The sequence below is a fragment of the Phasianus colchicus genome, chromosome Z, assembly GCF_987193195.1.
Source record: "Phasianus colchicus chromosome Z, bPhaCol1.hap1.1, whole genome shotgun sequence".
Taxonomy (NCBI): Eukaryota; Metazoa; Chordata; class Aves; order Galliformes; family Phasianidae; genus Phasianus; species Phasianus colchicus.
In genome coordinates, this window is record NC_143476.1 from 38426189 (window position 1) to 38442777 (window position 16589).

At 50.5% G+C, this 16589-nt stretch overlaps 1 protein-coding gene across 3 annotated transcripts; it reads left to right on the plus strand.

Annotated features, from left to right (window-relative positions):
• Positions 1-1503: 1503 nt before the first annotated feature.
• LOC149912892 (uncharacterized) lies at positions 1504-9511 on the plus strand. 3 transcript variants are annotated; one of them, XR_016461595.1, is made up of 18 exons: positions 1505-1766; positions 1931-2007; positions 2185-2316; positions 2530-2609; positions 2960-3071; positions 3410-3496; positions 3729-3833; positions 4762-4911; positions 5085-5236; positions 5628-5775; positions 6251-6388; positions 6726-6902; positions 7468-7623; positions 7772-7873; positions 7992-8094; positions 8333-8392; positions 8679-9057; positions 9152-9511. XR_016461595.1 is itself a non-coding variant. In XM_090131281.1 (17 exons), exons 1-17 carry the CDS (start codon positions 1649-1651, stop codon positions 8837-8839), a joined length of 2058 nt encoding a protein of 685 aa, XP_089987407.1. In that variant the 5' UTR covers positions 1505-1648; the 3' UTR covers positions 8840-9511. The 3 variants fall into 3 exon arrangements, 2 of the variants coding, with proteins under 2 accessions (XP_089987406.1, XP_089987407.1); XM_090131281.1 differs by having other exon boundaries at positions 8679-9511; XM_090131280.1 differs by lacking the exon at positions 9152-9511 and having other exon boundaries at positions 1504-1766; positions 7992-8392; positions 8679-8791.
• The last annotated feature ends 7078 nt before the right edge of the window (positions 9512-16589 follow it).

Consider the following 16589-nt stretch of genomic DNA (forward strand, 5'->3'; position numbering starts at 1 on the left):
GTACTATTTTGGACAAGATGTAGGGAAAAACAAGCCTTGAAGCAGATTCTCTCTGAAATTAATTTATTTGTGGTTCATGTTATTAGTACAAACACTTGATGCAACTGAACACTGAATACAACTTTCAACATAATGACATTTCTTGTTTGCTATTAGGAAGTTGCTGGGTTGTTTTTTTTTTTTTTCTGTTGTTGGCTTCAGTGAGTACTCTTGGCTGCTGACTAAAACAAGCAATAACTTATCTAGGCATTATGGTGGGTGACATACTACACGGAAATGGTAATATAAAAACTGAAAGTGCAATGACATCGTAGAACTAATCCTGTAAAAGAGATGGATCCTGGAACTAAAGACAAACTTACTGGAATATTTGCTGCATGCATGCATGAGTGGGATTTTTTCCTTTGATGTGAGTTACACACCCATTTGTTCCTGGCAAGTTCCCAAACGGTGGATGCCCTGTTCTTGGAGACTCTCAAGGCCAGGCTGGATCCAGCTCTGAACAATTTGATGTCCCCGTAGATGTCCCCGTTCACTGCAGGGGAGTTGGGCTATCCGACCTCCAAAGGTCCCTTCCAACTCAAACTGCTTTATCACTCTCTGAATATTCAGCATAGCCATCTGTTTAAAATAGTTCGACGTGCAGTTCTAAGCTTTCCTAAAAAGATTTTGGTCAAAGCTTTCCCTTCTTCCTTTCCTTCCCGACCCCCACCCTTCCTACCACCCTCTCTCTATCCCTGTCTCCCTGCTCCCTTCCTTCTCTGCCGCCCTCCGTCCACAGACTCCGTGTAAGCACTCCTCATCCCCGGGAGGATGTGGGATTTCTGAGTGGCCCTCAAGAAGCTGTGGCTGGACCTTGCCTTCTCGGTCACCCTTGGAGGTTGCCGCCGCCTCCATCCTCCTCCCCCACACACCTCTCTTTCCACTACCCGCATTCAGGCCACCATTGGCTCTACAGAGGTGAGCAGCAGCCATGGAGGGGCAGCCTGCAAACTGAGCGAGGGGCTCTGGGGCTTTGTACCATCAGCCTCACTTGATGAGCTCATGAAGACAAAGCTTGAAGCAAATGTACCAAACAAAGCCTCGGTTGCCTGAGCACAGACAAGTCTACCACGTGCATTCCCCAGTTCAATCCCACCTCACTTTGTGAACGCTCTCATCCCAAGCTCCCCCATTCCTGCCTTGGAGCTCACAAGCCTGTGAGCAGAACAGCTGCTTAGTGAAGACAGCAAGTCTTCGTCTTCCTCCTCTGTCCTGCTGCAGCCATCTCTGGCCTCAGTAGAAACAGGAAAGCCTGGGCAGTCCAGCTGCTCTCAGGCCCACTTCCAAAGCTTTCTCGATAAGCAGGCGCACACATCCCCTCCCCCTGGGGAGTCTGGTCTACGCCATTGCAACCGGGGGCCCGGAACCAGCCCCACCCGGGCGGGGCAGCGGGTCACAGTGGGGCCCTTTGTGACCCGTTCCTGTGACACCCAGGCATAGCCGGCACCGACACGGCGGCCCCGCAGTGTCCGGCAGGACAGCGAGGCGACAGGGCAGGAGTGTGCGGGTCTGGCGAGGAGCCCCCGAGCGCAGCCCACGTCGTTTCACTCTACCCTTGGCAGTCCCACGGCTGCCCCCTCCCCACCCTCAGCCCTCATCCCACGGGATGGAGGAGAGACCCCCCAGCCGCCCCAGGGTGGCCTGGGCCGAGAGTGGAGCTCCTGAGGAGAGCAGACCTCCACCGGAGCCCTACGAATGGACTGAGGTGCAGTCATTCCATAGTGGTGAGTGAGGGTCCCCAGCGGGGTGGGCACGGCTGGGGCAATGAGTGCCCCCTTGTCCTGACAGGCACGGGCAGGCTGCGCCAGGGGAGCGGGCCCAGGGCTGGAGAGGGCAGAGCTCCTTCCTCTGCCCCTCTACAGCACTGCTCACTCTCTTCCTTGGTTAGATGCTGAAAGCCTGTCTCTCCCTGAAGAGGAGGATGCCATGGATGTTATAGTCTGCTACGTCCAGAATACAGAAAAGGTAAACTTTCGGCTGTGCCTGCATCCCCTGATGGTCCCTCTGGCTGCAGGAGGGATGCTGGCTGGACAGTGCTGCCCTCCAGGTGTCCCACACTGCTCCAAACCCAGCAATGCTCTGGGCCTCCTGGACACAGCTCTCCCAGCTCACACTCCGTCCTTGTCTCTCTGTCGTCACCAGGAGATGCTAAAGATCGCATTCCTGGAGAGCATCTGCACCATGTGCACCCTTTGCAGAAGCAGCAATAACAAAGATTTCTATAAGAGCTTCGCTACTTTCTGCCGCAAACAAAACTTGGCAGAAGAAATAAAGGTGAAAGACATTAGTGGGGGTTGTGGGTGGGGAGAAGTCCACCCAGGGACTGGCACCCTGAGAGGCAGGGGCGGGCAGGGGGACTGTGGGTATCACTGAGATCTCAACAGTGGGACGCAGGGTGCCTCTGCGTTCTGGTGCTTGGTGGGGGGCACTGGGGCTCCTGTGGCCCTGTTGACCAGCGTGAGGTCCTATCCCATTTCTCCTCTGCAGGAGCTGCTGGAGAATGAGCCAATGGATCAGCTGTGCACAGAGGTGCGGTACCAAGCCATGGTTGCGATTGCCGACATGAGGTACCAGCCCCACCCCTGGTTTTGCCACCACATCCCCAGGGCACGATCCTGGCAGCCCTGACCCGAGCCAGGAGGCATCCCCCATGTGGGCAGGGAGGCCCTCAGCTCTCCCCTGCCCTGCGCTTCCCCAGACGTTGGAGGAAGCCCTGAAGCTCCCTGCACAATCTCGGCTTTTGCCCCAAAGCAGGAGGCGTCAGGACTGTCCTCCGGCCAGGGCCAGCCCCGTGGAGGAGGTGCCTCCCAGCAGGGCTCCACATTCCTCCCAGGAAGCCCTGCCCAGGGGAGGACCTGTTCCACCCCTGTCTCGGCATCCAGGCACTGCTCCCAACACACAGTCTCTCTGTTTGCAGCAGAGTGAAGGCAATTGCGCAGGATGAAATAAGATCTCTTCTAAATGCGTGCTTCAAAGCCATCTTCTACCTTCCACCGAAAGAGGTCTTGGACATTCACCTCTACAATCATGTATGTACCCGGTGAACTACTGGAGATCCCACGCCTCTGGGATTATTCATATACAGAGATTACTAATGAACCTTGCAGCCAGCCTCTTGGCTCTACTCCCCCAGAACCTCCCAACTTCTCCCCCTTCCCTCTCACTCTTGCCATGGGCCTGGCAACACCCAATGCTCACAGCCCGGTCTGCTCACAGCAGCTTTACGGCCACGGGGCCTCTCTCTCCCAGGCTGTGCGTGCATCTGTGGGTGTCCTTCCTGTGTAGTCAGAGGGGTTCACAGCACTTTCCTTGGGGTGACAGACAGGGACGTCTGAAAGACTTTCACAATCTGTTGTTCTCCTTACAGACCATACATGCTATGGACAACATGCTGCAGATCTTGCTGGTCAACAGTCGTACCTCCAGCAGTAAGGAGCTGTGGAATATCTTGGAGGTCTGTCTCTTGCACATCTCTGCCCCCAGAGTCCTCTTTGATAGAGTAACCGCCCTCTGCATAGGAACAACATGGGCAGTAGCAGAAGCCTGCAAGGGACCTCAGCAGCAGTAGTCCCAGGAATGGCTTGGCTTCAGCCCATGGGAAGCCTGGATGGATGCTATGATTCCAGGCAGGAGTTCAGCAATACTGCTTCTGCTGGAGTGGGCATCAGCAGCTTCTCTCCTCACAGGTGCTGTCACGCTTCGCCAGTGCCCAGAACAAAACTGTGCAGGCAAGGGCCATGGAACGGCTCTGGAAGCTCAGCAGTTTCATCACCAGCAATTCCTGGCAGGAGGTAAGGAGCCAGGAACTTTCCAGCCAGGCTGTCTCCCCTTCCCTGCATCCCAGAGCAGCCTACGGCTCAGGAGTACCTGTAACACAAGCTTGGGCACAGCTGAGAGACAAGATGTCGGCATGCATTTACCCTGAAGCAAGGGTCTTCATCCTTCCTTTTCCTCTGGTCCTCCCACCTCATGCCGTGTTAGAAACACAGAATCACTCTGGAAAAGACTTTAAAGATCACCAAGTCCAACCATGACCTAACTTTACTACCCTAACAAACATCCCTCTGCTAAATCATGTCCCTTAGCACCACATCCAAACTGTTTTTAAACACATCCGAAGATGGTGACTCAACCACCTCCATGGGGAGCCTATTCCCCTTGGTGCTTAACAACCCCTTCTGTAAGTTGGATATAAGGGTTTTCTTATATCCAACCTAAACTTATGCTAGCACAACTTGAGGCCATTTCCCCTGGTCCTGTCACCCGTCACCAGTGAGACCAACCCTGCTCTTGCTGTAAGCACCTTTCAGATACTGGAAGAGAAAAATAAGGCCTCCCTTCAGCCTCTTTTTTTCCCAGACTGAACTGCCCTAGTTCCTTCAGTCTCCCCTCATAAGGCATATTCTCCAAAATTCTGTTCCCTCACTCAGTTTGACATGTCTTCCCTGATAGAATCGTGGAACCACAGAATGGCCTGGGTTGACAAGGATCTCAAAGATCATAGAGTTTCAGCCCCCCGTTGCTATGTGAAAGGTCACCAACCACTAGACCACTAGACTAGGCTGCCCAGAGCCACATCCAGCCTGGCCTTGAATGCCTGCAGGGATAGTGCATCCACAACCTCTCTGGGAAACCTGTTCCAGTGTATCAACATCATGAGTGAAAAATTTCCTTCTAATATCTAACCAAAATCTCCCCATTCCTTTCCTCTTGCTGTAGCTATTTGCAAACTTCCTAGAGCCTTCACAGAGGACAGACATCGTCCGCATGACCCTTGAGACCATTGGAGAGTGCAGCGTTGAAAACAAGGAGTGGGCCAACTTTATTCTGGGTGTGGTTCTGAGAGACCCTGCCACCTGGATGATGGATGTGAGCACTCTGAGGCTGGATTGCCTTGCCCTGCCCTGCCCTGCCCTGCCCTCCACAGCTCTGGGACATTTTAAGGCAGCAAAGACCTATGGGATGGGCATTAATAACAGTAGCAGAATGGCAAATGGCTGCAGTACAGCAGCAGCAGCATTCTCCTTCTGTCCTCCCACCAGGTGCCAGAGATTTTGAGGTCTGTCCAGAGAAACCTGGGAAGGAAGAGTGCATCCCATCAGCAGACCTTCTTCTCAGTGGTAGATGTGCTGACCATCGAATTTCCCAGGGATGTGCTGAGGAGCATACTGATCGACCTTCCCCAGTGTGAAAGGTACCAGCCTTGACAGCCCCGCATGTTTGTTCCACGAGAAGAGCAGGGCTCAGAGACGCTCCTGCTGCCAGAGCCAAGGAGGGCTGCAGGACACCCCTGAGGAGGAGGCGCTCCATCCCACTGTGCTTTCCAGTGCTGGTGGACCACTCAGGGCTGCAGCAGCCAACGCTGACCATGGCAGCCCAGAGCCCCCATCAAGCTCCTGCCCTGCCCCTCGGGGAAGGCCACCTCAGCCCCTCCTGCTTGTCCAGGCCGGGTCCCCAGGCCTCCCCAAGCTTGCAGGGTGGCATGGCCAGGGCTGCAGCACAGCCTGGGGTCTGCTGGGCCTCCCTGAGCCATGATGCTGTGGTGGAGGCAGCCCTGTTGACACAGCATTGCTCTATCTTTGCAGCGCTACCCTGGACATCTGGAAGAGAATACTTACCCTGCCAGAAAATTCAGAGTGGATCCTGGACGAACTGTGCAGCATTCTCCAGGACAGAGAGCTGTGTGGGATCTTTAACATCACCACAGCGGAGTTGGGCCTACTTTGCCTGACTGTGAGTTACCAGACATGGCACTGTGCTCTCCTTCAGGGCTCTCTGTGCCCACTTCCCGCTGCCCCTGCCTTGCTCCCCAGACTGGAGTGCTGGGATTGTGCAGAGGCAGTCAGGGCTATGGCAGTGGCAGAGATGAAGCCATGGCCTCCACACTGGCTAAGCAGGCTGCAGGGCTGGGGAGAGGAATAGCTCGTGGCCACCCACGTCTGGTGCCATTTTTGTGCCAGCTCCTGCTGGTCAATCGCTCCTCAAAGGTGTGAGAGCAAGAAGGGGGTCAGAGGGCAGGAGGAGAAGGCCCAAGAGCCATCCTGTGTCTGGGGCAAAGAGGGACCGTGGGGCCCTCCAAAACCACTGCTGCCCCAGACCAAGCTGTGCGTCCCCAGTGCCTTGCCCTGAGTTGCCAGAGGAGCCAGGGGCTGCAGGGTGCAGGGAGTCCTGCTGCCTTTGCCTGGCTCTCACTGCTGCTTTGTTTCAGGTCATGCATCCCACTGAAGAGAACCTGCAAAAGCTGTGTAACCCAGTGCTGCTCCAGGGGCTTCTCAAGATTGAAAGCCTGCCGCTTCTCTGTCTGGTGCTCAGTGGCCTTGTCCTGCTGTCCGAGAGACCTGAGACGGTGAGCAGGACCTAGTCAAATGAAGCCCTCCTGTTGGCAGCCTGGTGCTGGATGGTGGGCAACATTGTGCCTTGGCCTTGCCTGAGACTCAGGAGTTGGGGTGATGGCCGTGGTGGGGCCTGGGGAGCTTTCCAGGAGCTTTCCAGATGGGTTACCTGGGGGCCTGTTGGAAAAGGGGGTGGCTGAGCAGAGGAAACGGATTCCTTGCTCTCCTGCCCTCCGTTCCAGTGGCAGCTGCCAGCAAGCAAGGCATGCGTGCAGTGCTCTGTTATCAGAGCTCTCAGGCCAGGGTGGCCATTGCCCTCTTGATTCAGAATAAACTATGTGTTCTGTACAGGCAAGAAGAATAAGGGATGTGCTGCCAGACGTCATGAAGACCCTGCGGTATGGCAACACGCCCATTGCTCTGAAGGTGCTGACTATCTTCAGAAATGTGATGACTCATCTGGGCAAGAGTGAGGCCACTCCCATTGCTGTAAATCTGGCTGAGAAGCTCCTGCCTCTTTTCAATCATGTAAGTCAGCTGCGAGAGGCTGAGCTCTGCGCATGCATGCTCAGCCTTCTGTCTTTGCTCCTCTGGACCCTTGTGGGATATCTGCCGGGGTCTGTAGCCCAGCCAGCCTTCTCCCTGTCAGCTTGATTGTTGGAAGTGGTTTGAGGCCCCTGTGCTGGGGCCCAGCCTAGCTCCTGTGCAAAGCATCTTCTGCCAAGGGTGACTTGGGGACTGCTGAGTGCTTCCTTTGCTACCAGTGTCACGCATTCTCCCCAAGTCCTGTAGCAGGGAGATGGAAACCAAACAGGCAGCGTGTGCCCCGGGGGCATTGCCAAGGGCCAGCCCTGTGTCCCCCTCGTCCTGGTGCCCAGGGAGCTCTGCTTTGAGCTGGTGGGGTGGCTGGGGGAGCACTCTGAGGCACAGGCACCCTCTACTGGAAACCTGCTGCATTGCTTTGCAAAACCACACTGTGCTTTTGTGCAGTATGTGACTCCAAAGCTCCTCCCTTCACATCAGCCATGCCTAGGCTTGTGCTCACCATGGGCAGTGAGAGTGTTGCTGAGGTGCTTCTGTTCTCCTCCCTCAGGTGTCAAGTGAAGTTCGAGAGCATTCTATCTGCCTCTTCAAAGATGTGATCAATGCTGTGGCGTGGTGTCAAAAGAGAGACTTGTATAAGACCGTGCGCTGCAGCTTGCTCCCTCTGCTATTTCGGATGAGTGATGAGACCCCGAGCGTTGCAGAGGTATGAATTTCAGAAATGACCACTGTGCAGGCAAGGGTGTGCTGACCATCCAGGGGTGATCTGGGAATTGAGTGCGAGGGCAGCAAGCATTACTAGCTCTTGGGATTTGTGTCTGTGGTGCCATCTCCCAACATCTGTTTCTCGGTAGGCCTCTGCAGAAACCCTCATAGCTTGTGCAAAGTTCCTGAAGTGGAAGGAGCTCAAGCACCTGGCAAAGAGGAAGAAAAAAATGGAGATCAAGGAGTGTTTGGTAAGGACAACCACACAGCCCCCACCCCTTTGCTGGTAAAGGGGATGCTGGCAGAAGGAACTGCACCAGCAGCTGCAGAGAGTCTGCAAGCCCTATGTTTGTTTGTGTTCTTCTCCAGCTGCAGCAGAACAGGCAGACAGTGGATGAATACCTTTGGCAGAATCTGCCATACCTGGAAAATTCTCAGGCCTCTTTGCGATATGAGGCTGTGGAATTCATTGGTGAGCCCAACCCTGGGTCCCTCTTTGGGCCCTGCCCTGACAGCCAGGTGCAGCCCTGCAGCCCCCAGATACACCTTGCCCATGCTAGTAGCCCCGATGGGGGCCTTGCTCAGGTCCGCTCTTGGGCATTGTCCCTGCCTGCGGGAAGGGAGGGGAAGAAGCAGGGCTGGCGGAGCTGCAGTCTGTGCTCCTGGCAGCGTGTTTGGAAGTGGGGGTCTGATGAGAGCTCTTTCCCTAGGGCTGGCTATGCAACACTCCAGGGAACAAAGTCTGGAAAAGCTGAATGTAATCTGCAGAGGTGAGTGAGGGCAAATGCTGCGTGTGCTGGGGCTGGGTGCAGGGGCAGAGCCTGGGCAGCGTGCAGCTGTGCCTTGGCCTCCCGTAAAGAAATGCTGCAGGGGCAGAAGAACATTCCTGGGGCAGATGGGGCACTCCTGAGCAGTGGCTTCCAGCTGATCCCTCAGTCTCACGTGTTCCTTCTGGCCAGGAAAAGCCATGGGTGGGGCTGGCATGGTCCAGAGGGGATGCTGGTGGCTCTATGCAGCTTGGGAGGTTTCATATCTGCTTCTTTCCTTCTTTTGCAGCCCTCCAGCCTTTGAGATATGACTCCCACCCAGCAGTCCATTCTGTGGCAACTGGAACAATCCACAGATGTCAAAGGCGGCAGGCAAAACCACGACGGAGCTGGCTTGCAGCACTGTGCTGCTGGCCCTGCTGTGTAAGCTGTCCTTGTCAACCTGACTGATTAAGATTTGGATTACAGAGCCATTCCCTTGCATGGGGATACAGATCCATTGGTTGACTGGACAGTCAGCAACAGCATGCAGTTCCACTGAAGGCCATACCGGATCTTTAAGCATCGCTCCTAAGGACCATGGCTTTTCTTCAAGGTCTTTCCAGGCCACTACCCCATCTGTGTGCAAAACAAGACTATACTTCATGGCAGACATGGAAGAGCAACAGGTAGGGCTGGCATGGTCTGGAGGGGATGCTGGCGGGTCTCTGCAGGTCGGTCGATTCCATCTCAGCTCTGTTTCCTTCTGCCGCAACCCTCTAGCCTTTGGAAGATGATGCCCACCTGGCAGTCCACTCTCTGGCAGCTGGGACAGTTCTGGTGCCGAGAATTCAAAGGCAGCAGTCAACATCACCATTGGACTAGCTTGCAGCCTTTTCTCTCTGCCCCTGCAAAGCCATCCATCGTCAGCAAGATGACTCGCATTAAAACTTGGATCCTTGCAAAACTTGGAGGCTTGCAAGCTGTCCTACAGACCAAGTCTTCACTTTCCTGCTCAAGCGTAAGGAGAAGTACTTAACAACCAGAGGATGAAGAGAGGAGAGTGTAGCAGAAAGCAATCCAGATGGCCAGGGGGCTGAGAAGGGATCCTTGTAATCATGGCAGCTACCAAATAAGAATCAATCAATCAATAAATTTTAAAAAATTTCCTCCCCACAGCGAAGTCTTTGGATTTCATTTGCCCAGCAGTCCCAAACTGTCCTCGTCTTTCACACAGAAAGCAGCTACCGAGGTGAGAGGAGGATTTGTTGGCTCCTGGTAGCAAGTATGAGCGTACCTTGAGGCTGCGCTGTTCATGCTGATGGGTCAGCTGGTTTCACTGCCACGTCTTACAGGTGCCAGGTAATCACACTCCACTGCTCCAAAAGTGATGCTGCCTATGTATTTCCATGGAAACGACAGCCAATACCAGGAGCACAGTAACACTGTTCTACAAAATGCTACTTTTCAACACAGCCACCACCATTAGCTCAGTATTTTTGCCTGCGATGAACAAGAGCCTGCATGCCGCTCCTGTAAATCTCTTCACCAGTGGAGTTGCCTCGCTGTCTCTCTTGCCACTGCTAAAACGCACCACCCACCACCTCACTGTGCTCTCACATATGGGCTGGTCTCCATAAGCGTTCCGCAAGCATCGATGACCGTCAGTGGGTGCCATTTTTCTGCACGGAGGAGTTCAGTTCCATACTTTTGCTTCATCCGCACTTCCATGTCAGATACCGTGCCGTCCGATTGCCCCTCTGCTGCCACGCGTCACACAGCAACAAAACATAATGGGGTATTGGTGGCAAGGTTCAACCTCTACTGCCACACCACCAACATCTGCCTCTGGTGTTGTGGGCCAACAGCATAAAATAGGAGGCATTACTTTCAGAGCAGCCCTCATTAAATACACAATACCATAAGGCATTTGAAGTAACAAATCTCACTTCAATTTTTAATGTGGTGTATTAAAACATATAAAAAAGAGAGAAACAAAACCACAAAACCAGTGGGATACGTGACCTTGTTTTTGGGAAACTAGCAGATCAGTCTGGTCTGATGGCAGTGGTTGCCATTCTCAGTGAGCTCTCAAGGTGTTTGTCACAGATTTGTGATGGAATTTTTCTCTTCCGGTGCTTCACCCTTGAAAACAGTAGTTCACAAATGTACTGCCAAAAAGAGGTGACACGAGCAAGGAGTGTCTGCGAAGTGAGGGATGTTTCTCTGGTAAGAGAGGACTTGTAAGAGTCTGGTAAAGAAGCACGGTCAGTCTTTTAATTACAACTCTAGACATTCCAGTTCCAAATTTGCAAGTAATGTATTTACATCAGTGGAATCATAGCACTGCAGAATGTCAGAAACACAACATCATAGAATGATCTGGGTTGAAAAGGACCACAATGATCATCTGGTTTCAACCCCGCTGCTATATGCAGGGTCGCCAACCACCAGATCAGGCTGCCCAGAACCACATCCCGCCCTGAATGCCTCCAGGACCGGGGCATCCAAGCTCCTCTGGGCAATCTCTTCCAGTGCAGCACCACCCTCTGGGTGAAAAGCTTCCTCCTAGTATTTAGCCTAAATCTCCCCTTTAAAAAGTCTCAGTTTAAAACCACTCCTCTTTGTCCTATCACCATCCACCCATGTAAACAGTCCTTCCCCTTCCTGTTTATGCACACCCTTCAAATATTGGAAGGCCACAGTGAAGTCTCTCCAGTGCTAAACAAGCCCAGTTCACTCCTTAAAGAGCTGCCAGCTCTATTCTGTCCCTAAGCCCTTATGGACAGTTACCCAGGAGATCCAGTCCAGCAATTCCTTGACCTTGAGCTGGACTTTTGCTCTCCTGAAGTTCAGGGTCCTGGCTCTACTTTTTGCCTGCATTCTTCAAAATCACAAACTCCACCAGGGCTCGACCATTACAGCCCTGGCTGCCTCCAATCTTAACCTCTCTAATGCTCTCCTCTACGTTGGTGAGCACCAGGTCCAGTAAGGCTTCACTTTAGGTTGGTGTGTCTAGTGCCTGGACCAGGAAGTTATCCTCAGTCGCAGTATGGTTTGCGTGGTAAGGAACCTTTAAGATCACTTAGTTCCAACCCTTTGCTACAGGCAGGGACACCTCCCTCCAGACCAGGTTGCTCACAGCCCCATCCAGCCCGGCCTTGAATGCTTCCAGTGAGGGGGCATCCACAGCATTGCTGGGCAACCTGTTCCGGTGTCTCACCTCCCTCACAGTAAAGAATTGATTCCTAATATCTATTCTAAATCGCCTCTCTTTAACTTTAAGGCCATTTTTCCTCATCCCATCACTACCTGCTCTTCTAAACAGTCCCTCCCCGGCTTTCCTGTAGGCCTCCTTCTGGCACTGGGAGGAAAACGGAGGCACAAAGAAACCCAAATGTGGGATTTTTTCCACAATCCTGAAACCTATTCTCAGATTCCTTTGTCAAAACAGAAAGCACAGCTGTGTATTTTCTGCACTTTGCAGGACTGTGTTCAGCCGACCTTTCCAGATCCATAAGCAGATTTGCCATAAATCGAGCTGGCCCTACGCCGCACCCGCACGCCTTGCTTTCAGCCCACACTGCGTTAACAGCGGACCGACGTCGGGTCGGTACTGAGGGGCCAGGCCGGGCTGCCCCGCGCCGCTCAGCGGACAGGAGCCGCCGCCACGATGGCTTGGCGGCAGGGGGCGGGCTGTGCGCTAACGGCTGAGCGGCGAAGCGCGACGGAGGCCGCGGCACGCAGTGCTTTCTACAAGCGAGTTGTGTCACTACCACTGAAAAAAGAAACTGCAGCAGGAGAATTGTTACCTTCAGGAAACTTATCTTAAAGTGTCCCTGGGTTACTTGTGGGCTCGTTCAGCTTTTGCTCGTGCCTTTTTCTGATGTGCCTGAAGCCACAAGCTGGTCCTGCAGAAATTCCCAAAACACTGTAATGGTGTATAATTATTCTGAAATCTCAGCAAAACTCGGATAGCTCTGGGAGTGCTGATCGTTTGCCTCCAGGAACTACGAGCTTCTTTCAATGAAAGCCTTGCAAGCTGTCCTACAGACCAAGTCTTCGCTTTCCTGCTCAAGCGTAAGGAGAAGTACTTACAACCAGAGGATGAAAATGGTGTAGCAGAAAGCCATCCAGATGCCCGGGGGGCTGAGAAGGGATCCTTGTAGTCATGGCAGCTACCAAATAAGAATCAGTCAGTCCATCAGTAAGATTTGTGGGTTCCCAGTGGCAAATATGAGCGTACCTTGAGGCTGCCTTAAGCATGAAAATAAAATTCATTTGCTGCTACTTTAAAAACATTTTCAACATAAAACTAACTTTATTTTCAAAATCGCATGTCAATAGTCAGAGTATTAACACATGTCTGCATAGAAACTGAATTCTCATTCACATATTTTCAACTTAATATTCTATATTAAGACATATTTGTCACAAAGATGATTTTATGTAGAAGAAGACATTGGAACCCTAGGGTATTTATTAGGCATGCTATAGCCTTGTCCACTATATACTTTACCCAAATTTTCTCGACCAGTGTAAGCAATTTTTATACTTCCTCTGCCTGAGTGGTTTAGGATCTTAGATTTAGGTGTGATAGGTCATTAATTATGGGCTCCTGCAAATACACGTGATGAAGTCACGGTCACGTGGGCACACAATGAACCAATCCGCCACCTCCCAGTATAATATCCCAGCCTCCCAAAAAGTGTTGTAAAAAATGTACAGCTACAGCTGAAATACCAGCGAAAACTCTGTGGAGAGTACTGCTACTTCACCAGCAGACTAGATTGCAGAATTAGAGAAATCATTTTGTAGTATCTGCATGCAACCTGAAAGAGCAGATCATGCTACAAAGGAGAAAGGAACAAAAGCACTCAGCAGCCTAAAATTCCTTCCTGACCTACTGACTGATTTAATTTTGTGCAATTAAGAATTATTAACCAGATACCTGAGAGATTTTAAAAGAAGTGTTCTAGCCTGTCACACCCCACTCCAGAGTCTGCTGCAATCATTTAATCATAGAATGGCTTGGACTGGGAGAGATCCTAAAGCCCAACCAGCTCTGAACTCCCACTGCGGGCTGGCTGACCCCCACCAGATCAGACTGCACGGTGCCCCATCCAGCCTGGCCTTCAACACCTCCAGGGATCGGGGGTCCATGGCTTCTCCGGGCAGCTCTTGCCAGGGCCTCACCACTCTCTGAGTAAAGAATTTCTTCCTAATGCTTGATGAAAATCTATCCTCTCATAGTCTGAAACAATCACCCTTGTCCCGTCACTATCAAATCATGTAAGAAGTTGATTTTCCTACTATTTATAAGCTTCCCTCACGTATTGGAAGACCACAGTGAGGTCTCTCTGGAGTCTTCTTTTCTCCAGACAGAACAAGCCCAGCTCCCTCAATCTTTCGTCACAGAGAACTGAAGGCTCCAGAGCAGTGCACACTAGCTCTGAAGCAGAAGAGAAAAAAGAAACCTCTTGGCTGAAAAATTGCTACAGACTAAGTCTGAAGAGAACTATACATTCTCCTTTTTACGTAGGCTACAACAAAACACATTTCACGTGAGGACAGAAGCTCTCGAATTGTGGGTGTGTATGAGAAAGCAACTCCACCGATGGCAAATAGACATAAATGAAGGAAGAAAGTTTCTTCAGTTTCATTTTGTTCTAAGACACATTTGACTTGATATTCCTCCGTTTCTGTACTTCAAGAGAGAAGGAAGGCATTACTTAATGTCTAGCGGAAGGAGAAAAGCAATTTTATCCTATCTCTTCGCGTCAAAGATTTTCTGCCTTCTAAATGAATATTAAATACCTAGATTTGCTGTAATTATTATTATTAATTTGGGTCCCAAGAATAGATTCAATTAAAATTATTCAGGCTTGGAAATACTAAAAAACTATCCACAGTAAAGAATGGGGATATGGAATCAAACTTCTATTTGCTTGTATCTTTACTATCAAAAACTTAAATGTTGTGGTTAATTAGCTGGTCTTCTAATTTTGAGGGACACTGAAGATTATATTGTTCAAGCTTGTCTGTATATTTGAAGATTCTGCAAGGAGAAAGCTGTCTTTTATTTGTGCCTATTTGTTTGTGACAGAACGCGGGAGAACTCGTTGGGAACAGGAAATTTCTGTCTGAATTTTTTCATGAAAAGCAGGAAAACTGTGTGTGATTATTTCCATTTGCTTAATCGGAATAGTGCAATTTATGATGCATAAATGATTGACCAGACAACAGTTAACTAAGTTCTCCACTAACACTTGGCAGTTGAGTAACAGAGAGCAGGTATTGAACTGGCAATAGAACTGAAAATCCAAAAAGGCAGTGTATGGTGAGATCTACAGAAAATGAGGAATCATTTGCAGAGGTACGGCCATTGGTGATCTTGCTCTGAGGGTACAATTTTGACTGCCGTGATTGTAAATGTTTTTCACAATAGCAAATAATGCTAACTCCAAAGGCTGAAATACATTTATAAGACTGCATTTGTTTTTATTGTCCTTACCGTTTCACTTATAATTCATCACTTCATATACAGCTCATTCCAGTTGTTGAGAAATTAGAATTTTGCTACGTACAAGTTAGTGAAAACTGCATTTTAGGAACATTAAGGACATGAACCTGTTCCAGAGTGATTTCTGTTCCTTGTTCCTGTTCCATGCCAAGTACCCTCAGGAGGAGCACAATCACAGAATCACAGAATGGCCGGGATTGGAAGGGACCTCAAGGATCATGAATTTCCATCCCCCCTGCCCCATGCAAGGCCACCAACCTCCACATTTAATACTAGACCAGGCTGCCATGGGTCCCATCCAACCTGGCCTTCAACACCTCCAGGGTCGGGGCATCCACAACCTCTCTGGGCAGCCTGTTCCAGCACCTCAGCACTCCCTCTATAAAGAATTTCCCCCTGACATCCAACCTAAATCTTCCCTCTCTCAACTTAAAACCATTGCACTGACCAACCCTTTCAAAGAGTTGATTCCCCTCCCCTCTGTAGGCTCCCTTTAGGTACTGAAAGGCTGCAATGAGGTCACCCCGCAGCCTTCCTTTCTCCAGGCTGAACAAGCCCAGCTCCCTCAGCCTGTCTTTGTAGGGGTGGTGCTCCAGTTCCTTGATCAAAGTTTATAAAAAAAAATAAAGTTTAACGTACAACATTATTCTACTGAGACAGGCATACCTGGAACTGTGAACTATTCACAGAGCTGCAGCGTTAACTCCTTAACTCCCGGTGCACTACATGATGTCATGATGTGGAATACTGGTATCAAAAATCATAAAACCACAACATACTGAAAGCACAAGATTAGACCACGCAGTACAATAGCAACAAAACCTCACGTATATTGTGCAGTCACAAGTGAAAATAATTGGTCACCATGATAAAACACTCCCAGAGCCACTAGGGCCCCGACTCAGCAAGGTATTTGGGAACCTGACAGTATTGATTTGCACCATCCAACTCCATGATGAAATCAGTGGGAATTGCCTGATGTTCCAGGCTTTTGTAAAATCAAGCCATCAATCCAGCGGCATAGACACAGATGTAAAAATCAAGCTTCAGGCACCTGTTTTTTTAAAAAAACCTGATCCTGGGAGGCCAGCACAGCGGTGTTAAAGGTCATGTGCAAACTAAAGAACATTTGTAAGAGTACTATTTTGGACAAGATGTAGGGAAAAACAAGCCTTGAAGCAGATTCTCTCTGAAATTAATTTATTTGTGGTTCATGTTATTAGTACAAACACTTGATGCAACTGAACACTGAATACAACTTTCAACATAATGACATTTCTTGTTTGCTATTAGGAAGTTGCTGGGTTGTTTTTTTTTTTTTTCTGTTGTTGGCTTCAGTGAGTACTCTTGGCTGCTGACTAAAACAAGCAATAACTTATCTAGGCATTATGGTGGGTGACATACTACACGGAAATGGTAATATAAAAACTGAAAGTGCAATGACATCGTAGAACTAATCCTGTAAAAGAGATGGATCCTGGAACTAAAGACAAACTTACTGGAATATTTGCTGCATGCATGCATGAGTGGGATTTTTTCCTTTGATGTGAGTTACACACCCATTTGTTCCTGGCAAGTTCCCAAACGGTGGATGCCCTGTTCTTGGAGACTCTCAAGGCCAGGCTGGATCCAGCTCTGAACAATTTGATGTCCCCGTAGATGTCCCCGTTCACTGCAGGGGAGTTGGGCTATCCGACC

Bases quoted from the DNA above. Each gene is read 5' to 3' on its own strand.
- LOC149912892 (XM_090131280.1), top strand. From the start codon at position 1,649: ATGGAGGAGAGACCCCCCAGCCGCCCCAGGGTGGCCTGGGCCGAGAGT. The intron at 5,237-5,627 runs GTACCAGCCTTG...CTATCTTTGCAG, and splicing joins GACCTTCCCCAGTGTGAAAG to CGCTACCCTGGACATCTGGA. The intron at 7,624-7,771 runs GTATGAATTTCA...GTTTCTCGGTAG, and splicing joins AGACCCCGAGCGTTGCAGAG to GCCTCTGCAGAAACCCTCAT.